At 40.6% G+C, this 25,096-nt stretch overlaps 1 protein-coding gene across 1 annotated transcript in view; it reads left to right on the forward strand.

Moving 5' to 3' along the window:
• LOC149194393 (phosphatidylinositol 3-kinase, root isoform-like) overlaps positions 1-25,096 on the forward strand; it is a 353,842-nt gene that overhangs the window by 313,923 nt on the left and 14,823 nt on the right. Inside the window, exon 16 of the mRNA XM_089405076.1 lies at positions 3,805-3,948. Within this exon, the coding sequence (XP_089261202.1) occupies positions 3,805-3,948 (144 nt within the window). The remainder of the gene's footprint in view (positions 1-3,804; positions 3,949-25,096) is intronic.

Raw genomic sequence — 25,096 nt, forward strand, 5'->3', positions numbered from 1 at the left:
GGGATTTTTAAAAAAGAATGGGAAAAATATATAAAAACAGGGATTTTTTAAGGGAAAATTCACAAAATGTAACACATATCATCTCATCATTTTTAGGAAATCATTTGCAACGAAATACTTTTATTAGGATTTTATCATAAGGGAAACCATGTATGATAGTGACCAAGGGAAAGAACATATGTTATGACAGGGGTATGGGACAACATTGTTCATTTGATTTTTGTCCTTTAATGAAGCAAACTCTGTTATCTGAAAGGGATTCATATACATTTGGTGATAGGGGAAAAAGGGCTTTCATTTATATTTTTGTCACAAAGAGAAAGAGGGATTTCATTCTTCAAAAGGGAAAGAGTAAAAGGAAAAACAGAGTCTCGGTTTAGGAATACACAGCAGCATTATTTTTGCATACTATAACCACAGCAATATGTCCATTCTGAATATATACACAGCTGCATTCTTTAATGTTTCTTTTTTAAATATCATAATAGCAGCCTGCCTCTTTTTTCTTTTTTTTATACCCAACAATATTTTTTTTTTTATATATATATTTTTTATTCTTTTGTTTTCTTTGCTGTTGGTTTATTTAGTTTGCTTTGCTGTGGGAAGGGTATTAGGGTTTGGGTGGAATATGAGTGGCATTAGGGTTTTAGTAAGGGGATTTGGGAAGGGATAGGTTTTTAGGAATTTGGGATGGGAAATGCATTTGTTGCAAATGAAATAAGAGAAAAATATGTATTAACATCTGTGAATTTAATTTAAAGGAAACAAGGAGGGGATAAGTAGGACTAAAAACCTTGAAAAACAAACAAACCCTAGCACATTTGCCTACATTAACAACAGCTAAATTCACCATTTCTCTTGCAAATCTTAAAGGAAAAAACCATTAGACATATCATCATTCAATCATTCCTTGTCATCATGGATGAATTTAGAGCCTACCTGGTCGATTTGGCAGTTGGGAGAACGATTTAAGTGATTAGGCGGTTTTCTGGCAAACCCAGCTCGAGTGGTCGCACCCCAGACTCGAGTGGTCGCACCTCTCTGAGTGGTCGCACCAGTTCAGAAAATACACTGTGGGAGGGGCGCTGAGTGGTCGCACCTCGCCCAACTGGTCGCACCTCTATTTCGAGTGGTCGCTCCCCAGGAAATGACCGAAATTGCTGCAAAATCGCCTTCCTTTGCTTTCTCTTGTGTCTTGCAAGTTTGCAAATGCATAATGAGGCCATGAAAAGGGATTTTTAGTCTTTATAGGTCCACATTAGAAAAATTAAATCATCAAACCCACTTTCTAATGTTGTATGTTTTGACATTTAATTTAACACTGTTTTTTAAGTTTCACTTTGCCTGAAATTGATCTTTTGAGTGTTTTCACTTGGTTCTTTTTGCAGGTTGATTCTCTGATGGACTCTGGCGAGGAAACCAGGGTTGTTGCCGGCATTCTGAAGATTTTTGAAAATTTTCCTTATTTTTGCCATTTTCACATGACCTTGGGTTTAAAAACAGAGTTTTTAAATCCAAGGTATAAATGAGCTGTAGCTAATGAAAAATATCACTGGAACATATTACATACCTCCTTCTGGCTTGCTGAAGACTATCAGACTTTTTGACTCATGACCTTGCAGTGATTTTGACCGAAACCCTAGACCTAGACCATGGGACCTCAAGACAAAAACAAAAACAAGTATGACTCAATTTCATTGTGGTATGACTTGATCCAGCAAAGCCAAGAAGGGAACAAAGACCAGCCCTCCATTCAGTTTTATGGCATGCCTAGCGGGATGCAAAACTGACACTAATGAGACACCTACCTATGCATATGCAAAGAGCTATTGATCACCGATGGAGGGCTCAAGACCGACACTAACAGAATCGACCATTTTGTGAGACTTTCAGACATGCAATAAATTTGGAGAGACAATCGCTTCCATACAGCTCAAGGTGTGAAAATTTTGCTACAATAATTTATATATTTCTCCTACTTATTTATGATAAGTTATTTACCATTACTTTAGTAAATACCAAAATAAATTTAGTTGCAGAATTCACAAACTAGAACTGCAAATTAAACGGCAAGAGAAGCATCAACATATGAACAATCACATTGACACACTTGTTTTTGGACAATCGTCTCCGGAAAACCCAATGTGGGAAAACCGAGGTAGCAGATCTGAGGATTCTTATTATTGGCAGTAAATATCTGAATACAATCTAGGATGCTCATCTAGCAATCATTTACAAAGAAAATATTGGCGGACAATCTGAGTGAGTTTTACCTCACTTCACCCGGCAGAATTCCGGCTGATCTGTCACAAGACTGGCTAACCCCGACTATTTTTGCGTTGGCTCTACGTCGGCCCTGCGTCACCTTCTCTACCCTATGTGTCAACTCTCCCGGCAATTCCAGCAGTTCTGGTTGTTCCACCAGTTCTGGATTCTACATGATGGGCAACTTTTCTGCTTTGCGTTGGCCCTTCCGCCTCTGCGTCAGGACTGTGTTGACCCAGACTTGCCCAAGGTCAGTTCTCCCGGCTATTGTGCTTCTTCTCTGCAAGCTCTCTCCGCCTCTCAATTTTGTATCTTCCAAAAAATCCTCCTAGATTCTCTCTGCCCCTCAGTTGCAAGATCTCCCCACTCGATTTTCCTCTTGAGAACTTCTCACCTCAGAAAATCGATTTCCCAATCTTTGTGTGTGTTTCCAAATGAACCCCAAGCCTCCATTTTATACTTTTCCTGTTGAGTCTTCAACAGTCAAGATTAAGTCTGTAATCAACGGCTAAGATTAAAACATGACTTGATCTGCCTTCTAGATCATTCTCACCCATATTTTGATTAATACCCATTAATATTTTAATTTCCCTAAGTTTAGACTTAGGAACTTCATTAAAAATATTAATTATTTTAATAAAATACAATCCGGGTGGAATTTCACCAAACAGTTTCTAGGTTCTTTAAAACTCATGTCCCTTAGCCTCTCCACCAATTTTCAAGGCTAGAACACTTCTGATGCTACCGAAAACTAACACAAGGCACATTTTTAATACATACAACATGTCCACTGTATAAACAATGGACTGAAACGAAATCTCATCAGTCATTTATTTTTCCTATTTTTTTAACTAATTATTTTTCATCTTTAACTAACCACATTTGCAAATGTTGTGACATGGATCACTGTGCCTATGAATTGTTGCTCATTGTTCATGTTTGGCATCATGGGTTGGAACTTGGAAATGTTTGTGCTTGATACATAATTCTCTTGGGAATTTAAATGGTGTAGTCATCACCTAATTAATGACCTTACAAAGTTTTTCCTGAAAGCAGGGTATGTACAAAAGCTTCATCCAGTGTCAGTTATCAAGGCATTGAGAAATTTTAATGAGGTTATTAAATACCTTGTATATGAAAATATGATCAGTATTTCCAACCTAAACCATTTTAACTCTGTGAAGTGTATTTTGAAGTAATTTTTGTTTTAACGTTTTGCTATTGTTAGCTAGGATTACTTTTCAATGCCTTACAATAGGGCATAATTTTCTATGCTATCCCTTTTGTACATCTAGTAACTACACTAGGAGCACGTACAGAACTAGCAGATACCACCCAGTGAAATTATGGGAAATTATAAGCTTTTGGTTTCCTCTTGTATGAGTTGTACTCTTTGACAAATTTAAATGCTCATTCTATGCTTTCATACATCCAGTAACTACATTCGGAGCATCTACAGAAATGGTAGCTACTACCCAGTGAAATAAAGGAAAATAAAAAATTTTGGTTTCCTCATTCTATGCTTTCATGTTTTTTCAGGCATCTTGATAATCTTCTTTTGAGGGATGATGGAAGACTCTTTCATGTTGACTTTGGCTACATTCTGGGTAAAGATCCTAAACCGTTTCCACCACCAATGAAACTGTGCAAGGAAATGGTAGAAGCAATGGGTGGAGCAGAAAGGTATCGATTTCTTGTTCTTTAACATTTTTCATATGTATATTATGCTGCAACACACTAATGATCTTTATTTAGGATATTTCCCATTACAGCTTGATAATAACATTTGTAAAAGAAAAGAGCCATAATTTAACACAAAAAACAAACTTCAAAAACATTGTAAAATCATCTATTTTTATTCCCTAAACTGGCATTCTGGTAACAAAACATTATAATAAAAGACACTCCTTTTCACTTGGTGAGAGTTGAGCTATATATTTGCTCTGTTCACTTGTTCTACCTAAATCATCTAGCACAATCACAATTCTAGAGTATTGACTAAGCATCAATTGTTATCTCACCAACTAGTCAGTAATTTGTGACAAGTGTTATACATGAGAACTCTAAATTTCATATAATAATGCATAAGGTGTCAATAAGCATTGGACTAGAGTCACAGGCGCATAAGGAAGATGCAATTTTACAATATATAAACAATCATGAATACTACATAAATTTGTAATTGAACTCGTTCCAAGCATATATGGCTCGGCATTGATTCAAAATTATGATAAAAGTGATAAAATTATTACCAACTCAAATCAATTTCCTATTGACTTCTTCATGAGAACTATTTTTTGGTGGATGTAGCACTTGTTTATTTTAGTACTCCTTGTTACCCACCCAAATGCATGGGTAACTCTTGGAGAATTTTTTTCTCGTGCATTGCAGCTGTCAACCAGCAGTCCTACAATGATCCACAAATACCCAAGCCTCAGATGCCTCTCATCCATGATCCGGTCATTATATTCGTTGATCTAGCCTACTTATCTATTGAATGTGGGTCATTTATTGTGAGGTACTTTAACCATTTCTTCATTCAAGTGCTTTCATTTAATGTTTAAGGCATGCTAGTATGGATCATAGGTTGAAATTGGATTATAGACTGTTATTGGATGTGTACTTGTTCCCCTAGTTCACCTTGGTGTTGACCGTGTGTCTAGTTTAGTGTGACCTTTCTTAGGGTCTTTTCTGTCACAATCTATGGGGGGCATAGATAAGAGGCTATGATGGTGGTAGCTCTCCATGTTATTCATACTTAACACTTGTCATCATTCCACTATATCCATTATCCCATTTTTTGATTGGTTGTTGTCAGTTGCTCATATTGGTTCATTGTTAGCCTTGTCCTATGAGAAGAAGAGCTTGAAAACTCGAATATACCTAGGTTTGAGGCAGTTGTAAGAAAAGCAAGGACATGCACCAAATATTAAAAAGAAAAAGAATGGAAAGAGATGTAAAGCAAGCAAAAGCCAATAGTAGCTTGAGCTATACCCCCTCTTATAGAGACCCACAGCCTCGAGAGTATCCACTCAATGCATGCTTATCAAAGTAAAGGGAGATCTCTGTAAACATCCCAACCTGGATGAAGCAATAAACTGTCCATCAATAAAGGGGTATTATATGGCTATTGATAAATCCATAAAGCTTGTTAAACAAGCTATGTCAAAGTAAGAAAGAAAAAGGAAAATATCGGGGACTTGGAAAGACAAAGGTAAGGGAAAGTAACTCATAGCTAGGTGCTCCTTCTACAAAGGAGCTCAAGGACAATGGTTTTTCATAAACTAGTATAAGACTATGACACCTTTCATGAAGTAAACTTAGTATTATTTTATGTCACTACTTTCATGATTTATTGATGAATGGTGTAATAGTTATAACTGGTAAAAATTAATAATATAATTGCTGAAATACTTATTCATCCCCCTCTCACCATTTCCAACAATTCATAGGGAAATTTGTCATAGTTTACTTGGACGACATTTTAGTGTACAACAGGACAAGAGAAGAACACCTACAACATCTCAAGTCCATTCTGGGCATGCTGCAAAAAGAAAAGTTGCTAGTGAATTTAAAAAGATGTAGTTTTATGAATGATGAGTTAGTTTATTTGGGGTTTGTAATTTCCAAGGATGGACTAAAGATGATCCCAAATAAAGTGAAAGCAATTATAAATTGGCCAGTTCCACGAAATATATTTGAGGTAAGAAGCTTCCACAGCCTTGCAAGCTTTTAGAGAGTTTATTAAATGTTTCAGTGGTTTGTGTGCACCCATTATTGAAACTATCAAGGAGAATAATCATCCTTTTAAGTGCACTATAGCAGCAGATCATAATGTAAAATTCCTAAAATAGAGGATATCAGAACAGCCAATTTAAGCCCTGCCAGATTTTAGAAAATCATTTCAAGTTGAGACAGATGCTAGCGATGTTGCTAGCAGTTTTAAGTTAGGAGGGATGCTCAATTGCCTACTTCAGCAAAAAGTTAAATGAAACCGGGCAAAGGTATTCTCATATGACAAGGAGTTTTATGTTGTTGTGCAGGCTTTGAAGAAATTGTGGCATTATCTTATGCTTAGGGAATTTACCCTGCTTACTAATAATCATGTTTTGCAATATATCAACAGTCAATCAAAACTAAATATTCAGTTAGTTTTAATAGATTAACTATGTTTTTCTATTATATTTAAGTAGCGTTTGTAGATCGAGAAGGGGGTTCAGAAGTTTTAAAATTTAGAGGTTTTGAGGTTATGGGTTTCCAATGCGTGTAACAAGAGATTGGGTCAATTGAAATATTTCTATTTGTCTTACTTTTGTATATAGTGATTTTTTGTCCATTGTGGATTTTCTTTTGTGATTTGTTGGAAGACCATTTGCAGCTTGACTCTTTGACTGAGTGATTTGCTGTTTTAATTGGCTGTGAATTCAAATAATTATTGCAGGGCGAGATCCATTAGCAAGTTGATCAATCATTGTGTCAATCACAACGTAGCTTGACGTTGAGAGAGTCAAGAAAGTTGTTGAATTGTAGTGGAAAACAATTAAGTCCGGGACTTAAGTTAAAAATTGGATTATAGGCTTTTTCCAGCGCAAATCACTTTTTCTCTAAGACTGGTGTTAATTTTAGATAACTATGGTATGTTATATGCTTTAGCACAATTTACTTCAATGTTCCTTATCAGCCCAACGACAACTTCCAATTATTTCTTGTAGCAATCACATTAACTTAAACACATTGATAGTAAATGCAGATAGAACATAAAACATTTGCAGAAGACAAGAGGACACAAGATTTGGTGGATCCCAGAGAAAAACCCCAATGTGGGGAAAACCCTTTGATCAAATCCTTTTATTATTATTCATTAGCTTAGTAGAGAGAGTACATAGATCAAATTCACTTGCCCAATATATAGTCAAGACAGCCTTGTCAAATTTAGCAGTCAACTGCAGCCCTAACCAGAAAGTCAACGCTGATCAAAGTAGCTCCAAAATGTCCTCCAAGAAGCTTGTTCAATAGCAGTCGAATTCAGCCTTCCAAGAGAGTCAAAGTCAGCCGAAAACAGTTCGGTCAACGAGAAAATACTGCTGTAATTTCTTTGGTCAAATCTGAAGTCAACCCTAGTCAAACTGTTCCAATCACCTTGATTCCTATGCTAATAAATGCGGCCTCCAAAGATCAAATTTCTGCCCTCAAAAACAAAGTCAACGCTAGTCAACACTGGTTTGTTTTCCTGAAATTCAGCTAGCAAACAGTCCCAGAAATTTGGCCTCCTGCCACGTGCAAAGTAAACAAAAGCTGCCTCTAAGATGTACGAACCAATCAAGAGGGGAGAGAAAGAGGTGTGATGTGATGAATGATGTTTGTTGATTTGGGGTAGCATCGGATGTGCTCTTGCCACGAAATTTGGTGGAAAGGTTGGGGCACATGAAATCTCCAATACCCAGAAAGGGTTTGGGCATATTCTAAATAGATCAGGAGATATTAAAATAATTAATATTTTTAATGGAGTCCCTAAGTCTAAACTTAGAGAAAATAAAATATTATGTGTATTAATATGAATCTGTGTTAGAATGGTCCAAAAAAGACATGGATCAAGCCAGATCTAATCTTAGCTATTGATTATGGACTTAATCTCGGCTGTTGAGATGTCAACAGAAAAAGTATAAGAGGCGGCTTGAGGGTCACTTGGAGAAGACACCCGAGTGATAAGTCATTCTATTCTCTAGAGCGAGGTTTGCTAAGAGAGATAGAATCAGTGATTGGGAGAGCAGCTGAGGGGCATTGAGTACAGAGAGACAGAGAGGCAGAGATATTGTTGGGATAGCAGCAAAGTAGCCAGAGAGAGAGACGCAGGAGCAGCCAGTGCTCACGCAATGCCATGCAGAGGCAGCTAAGTGTTGCGCAAAGCACCAGAGGGGCCAGCATCGCTGACACAGAGACTCAGAGAGCTGACGTAGGGCTTCCTGGGCTGACGCAAGCCGAGATAGGCTGATGCAGTGCCAACTCTGGGCTAGGAGAGGCTGACGCAATCCGAATTGGGCAGACAGTGGGATTTCTAGGGCAAATTGGTGTTGAGTAGCTGCTGGAAGGATTATCCGGGGTTTCAGCTAGTAGATTTGTCAGAAACCGAGAGGTATTATTGCTAAGAAAATTCTCTGTTGGGTAGGCCAATTTCAACACCCAGATTGTACTATGATATTGCATAATTAGAAAACCCTTAGATAGCTGCACCAGTTTTCCCGCATTGAGTTTTTCCGGGGACATTAGTCCAAAAATAATGGTGTCATATGGTGCTTTTGTTCTTGTTTCTTTTAGTTTCTAATCTGTAATATGTTGAGCATGCACTAGTGTTTATTTTCAGTATTTACTTTGTAAATAACTTGTTAAAGAAAATAACAAGTAGGTAGGAATAACTCAGAAAAAGTGCATGAAGGGTTTCTAAACTAAGTAAACTTAGAAACTTCAACATGGTATTAGATGGTGATTGCAGATCATAGGAGGACTAAAATACATCAGCCAAGCGGAGCAATAGCAACAGAAAACAACTGTCCCGAGGTGACAGAAGTTGTTTCTAGCAGCGCAGAAGCCAAGAAGTGTGACGCAAAGCCAGCCAGAGCCACGCAGAAGACGCCGAGAGCTGCACAGAGCCTCAAAGAGGCCAACGTTGCTGACGCAAAGGGCCAGAGGGTTGACGTAGGGCATCCCAGGGCTGACGCAGACCCATCTGTGGTGATGCAGAGCCAGCATGAGGTAGAGAGGGGCTGACGCAGTTCACAGAGAGGCAGTTGTTGGGGTCTAGAAGGCTGCAGGAATATTGCAGAGTGAAGTTGGTGAGGTACTGTAGTCAGAACAATACCTGACAGAGGAGGGCCAGAGGAGTTGTTACCGAAGGTTTCTAGCCGAGGAACTTGGATCAACAGTGCAGTTGCACAAGACGATCAGAGTAGGGGGCATCTCGACGAGCGGTAGAAGGATTTTCAGGAGGGAAATCAGGACTCAGAGGGAGTCTAGAAGAGAACTTCCAGACAGGAAGTAGAGACTCAGTGGAGTCGAACAGAGAAATTCAAGGAGGGAAGTAGAGGAGCATCATGGCACTACACGGGGTAAGAGACCATGATAGACTGGACGGAGCATCGAACTTCGCAGTTTGGAAGGCCAGAATCTTATCAGTGCTTGACAGGAATCGTGTCAAGAACTTCGTCTTGAAGGTAATAGCTGTCATAGTCGACAACAATGATAATGACAGGTACAAGGAGGCGATGGCGAGGGCCAAGTGCATTATCTTTGATGGGGTCAAGGATCATGTGGTACCACCAATAGCTGAGAAGGAAACGACATTTGAGATGTGGGAGGCTTTCAGGAAGCTGTATTAGCATACTTCTGTGTAGAGAAGAATGTTGCTCGAGAATTAGATGAGGTCGTATCAGATGAAGAAGGGCCAATCGATTGACACCTTCCTCGGAGGACTGAATGAGATCTGAGGCCAGTTGACTGTTATAGGAACGACATCGGATCAGGAGCTAATGGTGAGGACAACCATGAATGCTATCTCAAAAGACTGGGAAGTGTTTGTCCAGAGTATACTGGGTAGAGGGACACTTCAACCATGGGATGAGATGTGGGTAGCTCTTTGCTAGGAAGAGATCAAATGGCAGTCGAAGACAGGTAGCAGCAGCAAGGGGATCAAAGTCAAGCAGGAGGAGGAAGATGTGGCCCTAGTATCTAAGGGGAAGCAGGAAAAGCGAAAGAAGAAATATCTCTCCAAGATCAAGTGCTTCCACTATGGGGAGTTGGGTCATTATGTGACCTAGTGTCCAAGGAAGAAGAGTAATGGAGAGTCTTCCAAGACTAAGGCAGAGCCAGCATGGGTAGAGAAGGAAGTTTTGGCGGACGATAACTGTGCCATGAGTACACATGCACCATTTGAACGGAAGTGGGGAGACATCGAGTTGTAGTCAGGAGGACTACAAGCGATGAGGGTCAGGATCCTTGAGGTACCCAGCCTCTTGGATTAGACCTTGCTACGGGAGCCCCAACGAGGAGTAGCAAGACTGGCTGAGTAGGTAGAGACGGATGCAGATGGAGCGACAGAGAGAGCTGCTACAGTGCAGGAGTCCAGAGACAGCGCAGAGCTAGTAGGCTGTAGTAGTGCGAGAGGCACAGGAGTGTTGCACCGGTGCAACAAGGCACAGAGAGGTGTGCAACAGTGTGAGATGCAGGGAGTCATTGCAGCAGTGCAGAGGTCAGAGAGAGGGAGCACTTGTCAGTGGCAGAGGAAGCTTCAGCATCAGTGGGGATTTCTAGCCCAACAGGGGGGCAGTTGGGAGATCAGTTATTTACTTCTCAGTAACTGAGTTGCAGTGGAATAGTGGGTAGCACGATGCAACATGATGAGAGGAGGTGCAATGCAGATGCAGTGCTGGGAGGAAGGACCAGCAACAACACGGTTGCAAAGGGAGCTGTCGTACAGATGCAGCAGTGGCAGGGGCAGAACCATGGACAATAGTACAAGATGCAGCAGTGCAGAGGCTGTTTGGCAAGAAGGCCTAGCATTAGCACAGGTACTGATGTCAGATGATCAGAGTAATACTCAGTGAGGAGTATTGCTAGAGCACAGTGCTCGTTAAGAGGGAGTGTTGATTTGGGTAGCATTAGATGTGCTCTAGCCATGAAATTTGGTGGAGAGGTTGGGGCACGAGAGATCTCCAATACCCAGAAAGGGTTTGGGCAGATTCTAAACAGATGAGGAGATATTAAAATAATTAATATTTGTAATGGAGTCCGTAAGTCTAAACTTAGGTAAAATAAAATATTAATGTGTATTAATATGAGTCTATGTTAGAGTGGTCCAAAAGTACATGGATCAAGCCAGATCTAATCTTAGCCGTTGATTAGGGACTTAATCTCAGTCATTGAGATGTCAATAGGAAATGTATAAGAGGAGGCTTGAGGGTCACTTGGAGAAGACATCAGAATGATTAGTCATTCTATTCTCTAGAGCGGGGTTTGCTAAGAGAGATAGAATCAGTGATCAGAAGAGCAGCTGAGGGGCATTGAGTATAGAGAAACAGAGATAGTGTCGAGATAGCAGCAGAGCAGCCAAAGAGAGAGACATAGGAGCAGCCAGTGCTCACGCAGGGCCACAGGAGGCAGCTAAGTATTGCGCAGAGCACCAGATGGGCCAGCGTAGCTGATGCAGAGGCTCAGAGAACTGACGCAGGCCGAGATAGGCTGACGTTGTGCCAGCTTTGGGCTAGGAGAGGCTGACGCAGTCCAGATTGGGCAGACGCTGGGGTTTCTGGGGCAGATTGGTGCTGAGTAGTTGCCATAAGGATTATTTGGGGTTTCAGCCAGTAAATTTGTCAGTGATCCAAATGGATCCAAGAACACTCTCTAAGTCTTGAAATCTCTTAAAATCATGCCAAAGATCAAAATAATCGCGTATGAAGAACTAGTGTTGTTAAAATCGCGATATTTTCAACAAAAAGATAAAATCGTGCTTAGTAATCGGAAAAAAAAATTGGCCCGATTTTTTCGAAAAAGTCGTGGGAATTTTTTTTTTTTTTGGAGATGACCCAAGCTACCCCTGTCACAAGTAGAGTACATGGTCTACCTCCTATAGCTCCTAGTTCTTCAGCTTCTAGAGCATAGCAGACTCCATAGTCTACTACGGCCTGCCAACTCCACCGACATCTACATCTAGAGGGGCAAAGGAAATCAGTAGTATTAGACTTTAGTTATTTGGTTCATTTCATTGTATATGACATTATGACTCATAATATGAGATACATTATTATATTTTTTTGTTGATATTTTGAGGTTGAGTTGGGACTCAGGAGTCAGGACTTACTATTCAAGACATGATTCACTGTTATGTGTGATTTTAGCACTAGAAATGATATTAAACATCTTATATATTAGTTTTTTTATCATATTTATCTGTCAATGTATTTATTTTATGTTGTAGATGGTTTAAATATTAAAAAAAAATGAAAAAAAATGAATATTTTTGTACCAAATGATTTTTTGCCGATTATTACCGATTTTTTCCCAATTATTACGATTTTTTCTGATTCGCGTCGATATTATCCCGATAACAATTAGTGCAACATTGTGAAGAACCCTTTGAATGGCGAAAAAACATTATCGGGAGGCCAAAAACACGTGAAAACAGAGAAAAACAGAGTATTGTAGGTCTGAACAAATGAATGCACAATAACAATCAGATCTAGCCGATCAACGGTCCAGATCTGATTGGCGAATCGCAATCGGCGATGGCAATCAGTAGCTATTGGCGACTACATAACACTTGCAATGGCGACCGGTAAAGTCAACTAGGACCATCGATCAAGCGCGCAGATCGACGGCCCACGTTGCATCACAAGATCGCTATCGAAGATTACAAAGAGTGCTTGCAACGGCCCACAACATGAGCGATATGCGATTACGACTAATCGCATCGCGATATCGCAATCGGAGAAACCTTATGGGGCGGGGCCTATACACATACATATGTGCAATCCGATGAACCGGACCCGAAGATTTTATAAATATTATTTCATAAGATTTGAGATCCGCAGAAAAGGCATTCTTAATGTATTTTTCGTATTTCGTTTATTAAACAAAGTACAAGGGGCGAAGCACCGATGCGATAAGTCGGACCTGAAAGGGTTCCTTAAGGCTATTATATATAATTTCAGATCTGCCATAAGCCATTTTTTAATGCATTTTCGCAGTTTTAACATATTTCTAAAATACAAAGGGGAACCTTGGAGTAGGGCTGAAGCGACTTGCGATAGCGATTGAGGACGGACCCGATAGGGGAATAGACCTTATTTAAGGACTTTTGAAGTCTGAAATGAACTGTGTTTTGATGGAATTTCACAGTTTTGAATGCATTTTACTGTGTTAGCAGAAAAAGACCGCATTTGAGATTCCGAAGGATTTCAAGGGCCCGAGGCATTCTTACGTTGCAGAATAGGTGGCCACCTCCCCTTTAGGCATTATGCAATGATTATGTAACACTAAAAGAGGGATTCAAGCGGACAGAGGCCAGGGAGACTGAAAGCCGAGAAGCTGAAACGAATAGGCAGCGCAGTTCTGGTTTTAAAGCCATAGCAAACAGAAGACAGAGCAAGCAGTTCCGAGACATAGCTAAGATAGAGATAGAGAGTGATTCAGAGAGTCTGTGTACTGAGAGAAAGCTTGAGAGGTTCAAGCAAACTCTTACTGTTATATCTGTTGTGTATTGAGTCTCCATGTGAGCTCATACTATTGTAAAAACTCTACTTGAAGACATAATAGAGAGGCCAGCACTGAAGGCTGGACCAGGAGACGTAGCCTAGGAGTATTGGTTGAACTCATTAAATTTGTTGTGTTATGTGTTGTCTATTATGTTTTTGTTTACTGCTTCATTGTCTGTGTATTTCGCAATCTGATTGATCCATTGCATAAAATAACATAGGCAAATCCATGCACATGAGTCTGTAATACCTTATTAATTGTTTTACATCTCATTATCAGATCAGTCAGAAACCGAGAGGTATTACTACTAAGGAAATTCTTTGTTGGGTAGGCTAGTTTCAACACCTAGATTGTACTATGATATTGCTTAATAAGAAAACCCTCAGATAGCTACACCGGTTTTCCCGCATTGGGTTTTTCCAGGGACATTAGTCCAAAAATAATGGTGTCATATGGTGTGTTTGTTCTTGTTTCTTTTAGTTGCTGATCTGTAATATGTTGAGCATGCACTAGTGTTTATTTTCAGTGTTTACATTGTAAATAACTTGTTAAGAAAAAATAACAAGTAGGTAGGAATAAATCAAATAAAGTGCATGGAAGGTTTCTAACTAAGAAAACTTAGAAACTTCAATAATGTCCAAATGAGGAGAGAGGTCACTCCTATTTATACACTTCGTTGAGGGTGAGGAGACACATCTATTGGGCTTTTGAGCCTACATTTGACAGAGGCCGACCTTGACAATTTGTGCATGAGAGAGAGAGGGAGAGAGAAAAAAATTCAAAATTCCATTTTTGGTTGTCAGAATGAGATGATCTTTATATCAAAATTGGACCTCTTGAAAAGAGGAATCCAATGCAATAATCATCTCCATCATATGAGCTATCCGAAGGTGAAATTTGGCCGTAGTTGTTGATTTTAACACTCCCTTTCAACTAGGGAGAATTCCACCTACCAATCCATCTGTCATCATCATGCCATCCTATCATCATGTACCATCTTTGTCATCACAACCCCACTCTTCTTTGCTCTACTGAACCATGAAGTAATAATGAGGAAGAAGTGATTGAGAGTGAGTCATAAGATCATACCACTTTCCACTGAAAAAAGTTAGTCCTTGCTCCCAGATCAAGTTGTTGAACACAATGCATCCTAGTCATAAGGAGTACAACAGTACACGATTCGCCTATCGATAGTGCTATGGTCCGTAACCATCTTTTCCCAATTCATTGGCCAGATGAGAGGTACTTCCCATGAGTCCTGGACTCCATGGGTAGGATGTGTGCTGGGGCATTGACAGGAGAAGGTGAACCACTCATCCTATGCATATGACAATTGTAGGGGAAGGTGAACCACTCACCCTACATACATGTGTCCGCAATGGTAGGGGAAGGTGAACCACTCACCCCACACACATGTCAACCATCATGGGGTATCACAGGGGAAGGTGAACCATTCACCCTGTATCTAGCGCACCACTAGGGGAAGGTGAACCACTCACCCTATGGTTGCTCATAGCTCCAAAAAGTACCCCAATCCCCTAGGATCCCAGAGCTCAGTGTCCAACTCATACGGGACCCTCATAAGGTTAGAATATAACCTTTCCCAAAGGCTTTGTGAGAATGTCTTGGTCGTTGATGCATCAATAGGAAAAGTATAAGAGAAGACTTGAGGGTCATTTGGAGACACACTGGCAGATACTCAATATCTCAAGGAAATTCGATTCTCAAGGAAGAGGAGATCAATTTCAGAGGGAGTTGTAGGGTGGAGGAAGAGGAGGGCTTCAGCAGCAGGCAGTGATCGAGGAAGAGGTGACACAGGGGCAGTGGAAGACAACGCAGAAAAAGTGACGTAGTCTATAGGAGAGACACAGGGCCTACGCAGGTTGATGTAGAGGGACGCAGAGCCACTCAGAACCACGCTGGGTCAATTAGAGTGACGCAGGGTTGATAGAGAAGTGGGAGCATGGTCTCCAAAGTGTCAGATGGTCTCAGAGGTAAAGTCTTAGGTGTTTTCTTTCAGTTTCTCTGTAAAATCATTCATTGTAAAATCAATTGTTGCTGAAGATTAATAAAGCCCTCATCTGCTGCACCGGTTTTCCTGCATTGGGTTTTTCTGGGGACAATTGTCCAAAATAACTGTGTCGATGTGATTGATTCTTGTGCATGTATGTTTTCTCTGGGTAATTGTGTGATAACTACAGTAGAATTTATTTTAATATTTGCTCAAGGAATTTCGTAAGTAACTTATTGAGAATAATAAGTAGGTGAAATAAATCAGTCACTGCAATGATAGAATTTCAGTTTAGAAATTTTCACAAGGAATGGTCCCCTTGTATGTTTTCTAGCTTCACAACCCTGACAAACACCTTCATGATCTAAGTTGAATTCGAGCATACCTATGACCATCTTCCTTACATCAGGTAAGGCTTTGAAATGAAGGTGAGAAAATCTTCGGTGCCATAATTTGGATTGAAGAGAAGTATCACAAGTCATTGCTCCCAATGGACTTCCTCCAGCCTCATAGAGACCTTGAACCTTGAATCCAAGAATGAATGCATCTCCTGGGTTCCTTTGCCAAACACGAACCTTCCCATCAATGAATGTCACCTTGAAACCTTTACCTTCCATCATAGAAATAGAGACCAGATTCTTTTTCAAATCAGGTACATAAAATACTTCTTGTAAGTGGAGTGTTTGACCTTGATTTAAGTGAAGCGTAACAATCCCAATTCCTTTCATGGGATAAGTGGCATTATCCCCATGTATAATCTCCATATTCGTCTTCTTTTCAATCAAATTTGAGAAAGCCTCTTTGTACCCAATGAAGTGCCTTGAGGTACCATTATCAATCAACCAATGATCTAATGGTGGTGAGGGCATAAATAAGATAAAATTATTTTTTCTTTTCACCAACATTAACTTCTTCATACCTGGAGTTTTTCGACTTCTTGGGAAGATGACCATTTCCATTTCAAGCAACGGGAGCATTCCTCTTTCCTTTTTTTTTGAACCTGTTGTTCCTTTGATTTCCATTGCCTTTGTAGTTGTTTCTATGGTTCTCATCATCTCTTTGTAACGAACTAAATCTATATAAAAATAAACGCAAATAATGTGAAAAACAACAAATAAGATTAATGATTAATTATTTAGCAATTAATTTAAAGGTATGTCCCTAAAGGACAAAACTGTTCATGAAATGGTACTTACCTGGCTATATATACAGGACCCTCATTCTCATTTGTAATCATCCTACATCAATTTTTTAATACAATATACAATTGCTATCCTACGATGGATGTTTCTGTCTTTGAAGTATTTTAAATATTTCTACTGCGTATACGACTTTTGGTTGTTACATTGGTATGAGAGCCATGTCTGATCTGACCCTTGGCCATTAACTCAACCTTGTTGTCATGAAATTGGAAGCATTTTGCTACATAAGTTTCTCGAGGTTCTCCATTTTTCCATTTAGGCCTTTGGCCACTAAAAAAAAAATTTAAAAAGGGAAGAAAAAAATTATATCAAAAAATAATAATAATAAAAAAAATATAGAAAACAAAATTTAAAAAAAAAGAATTATAAAAATTATATATATAAGGAAAAAAAACGAAAGTCATTTAATATAAATAAAAAACAAAAACAAAAAAACAAAAAACACGTGAGCATAGAACATTACGTGTCCACCATTGTCAGATCTCTCCTCCATTCTTCGGCCATCAAAGTTGTGGAAGCCACCACACCGTCTGCAGCCGCCACAGGTCAACGGTCTGCCGTCAACACGCTGCTGCCATAGGTGCCTTTGATGTGACGTCGCTAGACCCCACTACTGCTTTAGCCCCGCGGCTGTTCCATTCTCCACCGCCTGTTCTGTTGTCACCTTTCGAAAAGAGAGTTGCAGTTGTACAAAGAGGGCAAAAGAACATAGAGGAAGAACAGGTCCAGTTTAAATTGTTGTTAAAATTGGCAACTAGGGCCAAACTCCATGTGGGTGACCTTATTTACGGCAGCTGATATTTTTCTTGGATTCCTCTCTTCGAGAAGTGTAGGATTGATCTAAAGATCATCCTATTCTAACATGTATTTATTGAGATATGAATTTATTTGTACTATTGACAATTTGGGAAGGTCGACCACCAAGAAAATTACCGCCAGCTCAACCTCAACGTTGCATTTAAATAGAGGAGGCCTCAAGTCATTTGAGACACACATCTCTCATGATCTCTCTCCACTCGTTTGGGTTTGGTGGAAAGAGAGGTCAAGAGGGAGACCTTGGATCTAGCCGCAGTCCTAGAGAGGAGACCTAGCCACTGTCATAATGAAGCCTAGTCGCAGTCAATAAAGCCCTAGCCACAGGTGAAGAGGAGACTGAACTGCAGTTGAAGGGAGAAGCCCTAGTCGCAGTCTTGAAGGAGATCTGGCCGCAAATCTGAGCTTTTATTCGCAGCAAGAGGAAGGCTTAATCCACAGTTAAGAGGAAACCTATTTGTTGTCCAGAGGAGCTCCAATATGCAACCAAAGGGAGGCCTAATCTGTTGTCCAAAGCGAGCCCTAATCTGTTGTCTAAAGAAGCCCTAATCCGCTGTCTAAAGGAGGCCCTAAACTGCAGTTAAGAGAGGCCTAATTCGTAACATGAAGGAGGCCTAATACGCAGTCTCAAGAGAGGCCTAAAGATGGATTCGAGGCCATATCTGCAGCAATTGAGGAGCCCTAATATGCAGCCAAGAAGAGACCCTAAGCCGCAACAAGAGGAGCCCTAACACAACTGGAATCAACCTGTTGACAACGTGAGAGAAGCATGAGTTGCTGTAGGTGACATCGTAATAATAGAGGGTATGTCTAGGCATGGGTTAAGGACTTGTTTGGGCCTATTGGAGGAGACCGCAGCTACAACTAGCTGCTTTGCGAGGCTGCAAGCCATGGCAAGTAGTTAATATGGTTCCAAGGCAGCATTGAGGTGTACATTGCTTGCAGGAGGTAGCGTGGATAAAGGCGAGACTCTCTTAGGTGGACCGCATCCCTAGAAAGGCTTAGTTTGCTGACAGCATGGAAGGTTAAGGGCTGCATATTTTGCCCTAACCAAAATTGTAGGAGCAACAATCAATCAATGGAATGTTGCAGCAGTGTTATGTGGAGGGCTACTAGTTTGATGATCTCCTCAAAGGATATGCTACAGAACTCTTAGTGAAGACTGTCATGAGAATTCAGGGATGCATCTTTGAGCAGTCATCATTTGCAGAATGATGGACTTTCTACTATTGTCATAGATATTAGTTTTATATATTTGTACTATCTCTCTCTCCGCAGAACTATTGAAGATTATAAGAAGAATTGATCAAGGGTTTCCCCACATTGGGGGTTTTCCCTGGCGGGTGCCACATCTTGTGTCCTCTTGTCTTGGCTTGTCTTCTATTGTTTATGTTTATGTTCTATGTGCATTTTACTATCATGCTAATGTGATTTCTAAGCTAGTCATTGATATTAGGCTAATTAAGAAATTGAAGTAAATTGCTCTTAAGCATAGAACATACCAAAAATTAACATGGTATCAAAGCTGAGGTGAAGACAAAGCCCAAGCAAGAGTGAAAGAGCAATCACCAAAGACCGTTGGAAAGGACAAAAGGCTCAATGGGTTCCTCATCCCACTTCTCAGCTGAAGACAAGCTCCATGAGAAGTCTGACTATCACGAATGGAAGATGTCTCTTGATTAGACATTGGAAGAACAGGAAGTGTTGGATTATGTGAAGGGTAAAATCCCTGAGCCTCCATCAAATGCACCAGCTACTACAAAGATCAAGTACACCAAGGCTGAAGTCAAAGCAAAGAAGATTATCAGAGATCCCTTGACAAGCATCTGGTGTCCTACATCTCTGATCTAAACACCTCCTAGGAGATCTATGATAGATTGGTACGCATGTTCAAGGTTATTCATGCAAATCAAACTTTGTTTCTCAAAAATAAGTTGAAGGATATTAAGAAGGGCAAGGATGAGGATATTCAATCCTACTTCTTAAGGATCACTGGGATCAAGAATGATCTTCTATTGATTGGAGAAGTCATTCCTGACAGGGAACTTACTAGCACTACCCTTGGAGGACTCCCAGCCGAGTGATATATATTTAGAACCACTATTCTTAATAATGGTCGAATTCCGGGATTTGAAGAATTGATGTCAAGATGCATTCAAGAAGAAACAAGAATTGTGGAGCAAGAAATGCCTTCTAATAGAGGCAACCCCACTGCTTTCTCCGCTCATGCCAAAAGGAGAAATAACACAGGGTCTAAAGGACACTTCAATGGAAAGCCCAGATCTAAGGGTGGAAAGAAGGGAAGATGCTTTGCTTGCAATAGGTTTGGCCACTATGCAAGGGAGTGTCCAAAGAAGGGACACATCACATGACGATGATCATAATCACTCCAGGGGCAACTTCAACAACAATGATCGAAGGAATGACAGGTACAATGGGAAAGGAAAAAGGAATGCAGGACATGAAGGTCGACCCTCCAAGAAAGCAAGGAATGCCAGGTATGAAGAATCAAATGTTGTTAACAATAAGCAAAAGGAGTTTTATCTTATATCGGCCCTCTCCACCACCTCTCCTCCAGACACTTTGGGAAATTGGCTTATTGATAGTGGTGCTTCAAGGCACTTCACTGGATACAAGGAAGCTCTCTCTATTCTGATAGAGAAGGAAACAAACTTCGATATTAATCCTGGAGATGATGCCACCTATCCCATAAAGGGTGTAGGGAACATTACTCTTCAAATGAATCAGGGTAACACGATTCATTTACAAGAAGTTCTTTATGTACCTGATCTGAAGAAGAACCTGGTGTCCATTTCAGAAATGGAAGACAAAGGTTTCAAGGTGGCATTCATTGATGGAAAGGTATGTGTTTGGAAAATAAATTTTAAAGATGCTTTTACTCTCCACCCTCTCCACCACCTCTCCTCTGAACGCTTTTGGAATTGGCTTATTGATAGTGGTGCTTCAAGGCACTTCACTGGACACAAGGAAGCTCTCTCTATTCTGATAGAGAAGGAAACAAACTTCGAGATTATTCCTGGAGATGGTGCCACCTATCCCATAAAGGGGGTAGGGAATGTTACTCTTCATATGAATCAGGGTAACATGATTCATTTACAAGAAGTTCTTTATGTACCTAATCTCAAGAAGAACCTGGTGTCCATTTCGACAATGGAAGGCAAATGTTTCAAGGTGGCATTCAGATGGAAAGGTACGTGTTTGGAAAATAAATTTTAAAGATGCTTTTACTCTCCACCCTCTTCGCCACCTCTCTTCTAGACACTTTGGGAGATTGTCTTATTGATAGTGGTGCTTCAAGGCACTTCACTGGATACAAGGAAACTCTCTCTATTCTGATAGAGAAGGAAACAGACTTCGAGATTATTCTTGGAGATAATGCAACCTATCCCGTAAAGGGTGTAGGGAATGTTACTCTTCAATTGAATCAGGGTAACACGATTCATTTACAAGAAGTTCTTTATGTACCTGATCTCAGGAAGAACCTGGTGTCCATTTCGGCAATGGAAGACAAAAGTTTCAAGGTGGCATTCATCGATGGAAAGGTACGTGTTTGGAAAAGAAATTTTAAAGATGCTTTTACTCTTGGGTCCAGGGTTGGTACGTTGCATCAAGTTGTAGGAAGTCCATTGGGAGCCATGTCTTGCGACACATCTCTTCAATCTGAACAATGGCACTGGAGGTTTGCTCATCTTCATTACAAGGCCCTACCCGATATGAGTCAGATGGTGACAGGGATGCCTGAATTCAAAGAAGAGCATCAAGGTATATGTCCAGGATGTACCGAGGGAAAACTTACAAGGGGACCATTCCTCTCCAGTTATAGCAAGACTATAGATGTGGAACAACCCAATGGGTTTGAGGTTCATGATCGGGGACCTCATGTATTCAGATTAAAGAAAGCTATCTATGAGTTAAAGCAAGCACCCCGGGCTTGGTTTCAGAGGATTGACAACTATCTGATGAAGCTGAGATTCACTAGGAGTGAAGCCGATCGAAACCTTTACTTTAAGGTTGAAGATGATAATCCTCTCATACTGGTACTTTATGTGGACGACCTCTTTCTGACAGGTGCAGACCCTCTCATTTACAAACGTAAGAGGGAGTTGGATTTCGAATTTGGAATGGTGGACTATAAGCCTGTGACTACCCCAATCGAGCTTAAATTTAAGAAGTTATGTGGTAGTGTTGTCAGACCCGAATTGGGAAACGCTTTTGAGTATCGTCAACTCATAGGAGCACTGATGTTCTTAGTGAACTCCCGTCTAGATACATGTTTTGTAGTTAACATGTTGAGCCAATATATGGTTAAGCCTCATCATATTCCTTGGATTGGTGCCAAGAATCTTCTGAGATTTCTTCGGGGCACAATCACTCATCGATTGAGATACATTGCCGAAGATGAGGGATTGCATGGTTATTTTGATACTGATTGGACAGGCAGTATGGTGGATCACAAAAGCACTTTTGAGTGTTGTTTCTCTCTGGGTTCTGCTTCGATCTCCTCAATGAGCAAGAAGTAGAAGTCGATTGCTTTGAGCACCGCTGAGGCCAAATACATAGCTGTGAGTATGGCCTCTTGTGAAGCTGTTTGATTGAGGAAGCCCTTCAGTGGGTTGTTTGGACATGTGTTGGATATCACCATGATCCTCTGTGACAACTAGAGTGGGATCCGATTATTAGAGAATCTCGTATGTCATGATCGCTCCAAGCATATAGACATTAGGTACCACTTTATCCAGGATATGCTACAACAAGGAGCAATAAGGCTCCATCACATTGGGACTGATGAGCAGGTCGTCGATATTCTGCTGAAGCCCCAGGGAAAGGTCAAATTCTTGACTTTCCGAGAATGACTAGGAGTCGTGGAGAGAACCTCTCCTGTGGGTCCTGTATGATATGGATATTGAGCTCTGGGAGCTCCAGGGAGCTTGGGGTACTTCTTGGAGCAATGAGCAACCATAGGGTGAGTGGTTCAGCCTTCCCCTAGTGGTTTGCTATGTAGACAGGATGAGTGGTTCATCCTTCTCCTGCTGAGACACAGTCATAGAGTGAGTGGTTCAGCGTTCCCCTGGTGATTTGTTGTACAAGGTAAGTGGTTCAGCTTTCCCCTGTGATACCCCATGGCGACATGTAGGAAAGATGAATGGTTCATCCTTCTCCTCCTGAGACATCCTACCCGTGTAATCTAAGATTCATGGGAAGTACCTCTCATCTAGCCATTGAGTAGGGAAATGAGGATAGGGATCATAGTACTACCGATGGACGCATCATGTACTACCGTACTCCCTATGCTTGGATGATATTGATCTGGGATCAATTGGAACTGACTTCGGGTCAGTAAGAGTGGTATGAGACACTCTTTATTTAGAACTGATTTCGGATCAATAAGAGTGGTATGAGACACTCTTTATTTGGATCTGATTTTGGATCAGTAAGAGTGGTATGAAACACTCTCTTTTATCTGGGACTGACTTCGGGTCAGTAGAGAATGGTATGATACATTCTTGATCACTTCTTCTTCATAGTTCAGCATAGCAGAGTAGAGCAAAGTAGAGAAATGCATTGATGGCAGAGATAGTACCGACTGATAGATCGATTAGCAGATGGAGTTCTCCCTAGTGGAGAGGGAGTGTTAAAATTGGAAACTAGGGCCAAACTCCATGTGGGCCACCTTATTTATGGTAGCTGATATTTTTCTTGGATTCCTCTCTTCGAGAAGTGTAGAATTGATCTAAAGATCATCCGATTTCGACATGTATTTATTGACATATGAATTTATTTGTATTATGTACAATTTGGCAAGGTCGACCAACAAGCAAATTACCCCCAGCTCAACCTCAACGTTGCATTTAAATAGAGGAGGCCTCAAGTCATTTGAGACACACATCTCTCAGGGTCTCTCTCCACTCATTTGGGTTTGGTGGAAAGAGAGGTCAAGAGGGAGACATTGGATCTAGCCACAATCCTAAAGAGGAGACCTAGCTGTTGTCATAATGAAGCCTAGCCATAGTCAATAAAGCCCTAGCCACAGGTGAAGAGGAGACTTAGCTGCAGTCTTGAAGGAGATCTGGCCACAGATCTAAGGAGCTTTTATTCGCAGCAAGAGGAATGCTTAATCCGCAATTAAGAGGAAACCTATTCGCTATCAAGAGGAACTCCAGTACGCAGCCAAAGGAAGCCCTAATCTGTTGTCCAAAGGGAGCCCTAATCTGCTGTGTAAAGAAGCCCTAATCCATTCTCTAAAGGAGGCCCTAAACTGCAATTAAGGGGCCTAATTCGTAGCAAGGAGGAGGCCTAATACGCAGTCTAGATAGAGGCCTAAGACACAGTCAAGAGAGGCCAAATCTGCAGCAATTGAGGAGCCCTAATACACAGCCAAGAAGGACCCTAAGTCGCAGCAAGAGGAGCCCTAACACAACTAGAATCAACCTAGTGACAGCGTGAAAGAAGCATGAGTTGTTGTAGGTGACAACGTAGTAATAGAGGTTATGTCTAGGCATGGGTTAAGGACTTGTTTGGGCCTGTTGGAGGAGACTGCAATTACAACTAGCTACTTTGCTAGGCTGCAAGCCATAGCAAGCATCTAAGGTTGTTCCAAGGTAGCATTGAGGTGTACATGCAGGAGGCAGCTTGGATAAAGGGGAGACTCTCCTAGGTGGACCGCAGCCCTAGAAGGGCTTAGTTTGCTGACAATGTGGAAGGTTAAGGGCTACATATTTTTCCCTAACCAAAGTTGTAGGAGCACCAAGTAATCAAAGGAATGTTGCAGCAATGTTATGTGGAGGGCTATTAGTTTGATGATCTCCTTAAAGGATATGCTACAACACTCTTAGTGAAGATTGTCATGAGAATTCAGGGCTGCATCTTTGAACAGTCATCATTAGCAGAATGATGGACTTTCTACTGCTGTCATAGATATCAGTTTTGTATACTCTCTCTCTCTCTCTCTGTTGAACTATTGAAGATTATAAGAAGAATTGATCAAGGGTTTCCCCACATTGGGGTTTTTCCCTGGTTGGTGCCACATCTTGTGTCCTCTTGTCTTGGCTTGTCTTCTATTGTTTATGTTTATGTTCTATGTGCATTTTACTATCATGCTAATGTGATTGCTAAACTGGTCATTGATATTGGGCTAATTAAGAAATTGAAGTAAATTGCTCTTAAGCATAAAACATACCAAAAATTAACAGTTTTGGAGAAATTTCCATATTCTCTTAAAACCATTTCTTTTACAAACCCTATTTTTCCTTTGTTTTTTAAACTCTAGTCACAGTGACCCATTTTTAACTCTCGCCGAATTCCCTATGTATATCTAACTCTAGCTATGTTTCCCATTCCCCTTTGAAATGTTTTAAAAACATTCAGAAATCAGACCGAAACCCTTTTTAAGCGTCAGGATCCACGAACCATAATAGCTATCGACCCCTTCCCTTTTTGTGATACATATCCACTCATATCCTTGTTTAACTTTTGTGATTGTGATATCGCAAATTGCAAAGTCCCCCGCCGATTATCACATCGTAAGTCCCTCCTCAGCCTC

Source organism: Pinus tabuliformis, chromosome 2_2, assembly GCF_031772625.1.
Source record: "Pinus tabuliformis cultivar Carrire ecotype Pingquan chromosome 2_2, CPIR1, whole genome shotgun sequence".
In the NCBI taxonomy this organism is placed as follows: Eukaryota; Viridiplantae; Streptophyta; class Pinopsida; order Pinales; family Pinaceae; genus Pinus; species Pinus tabuliformis.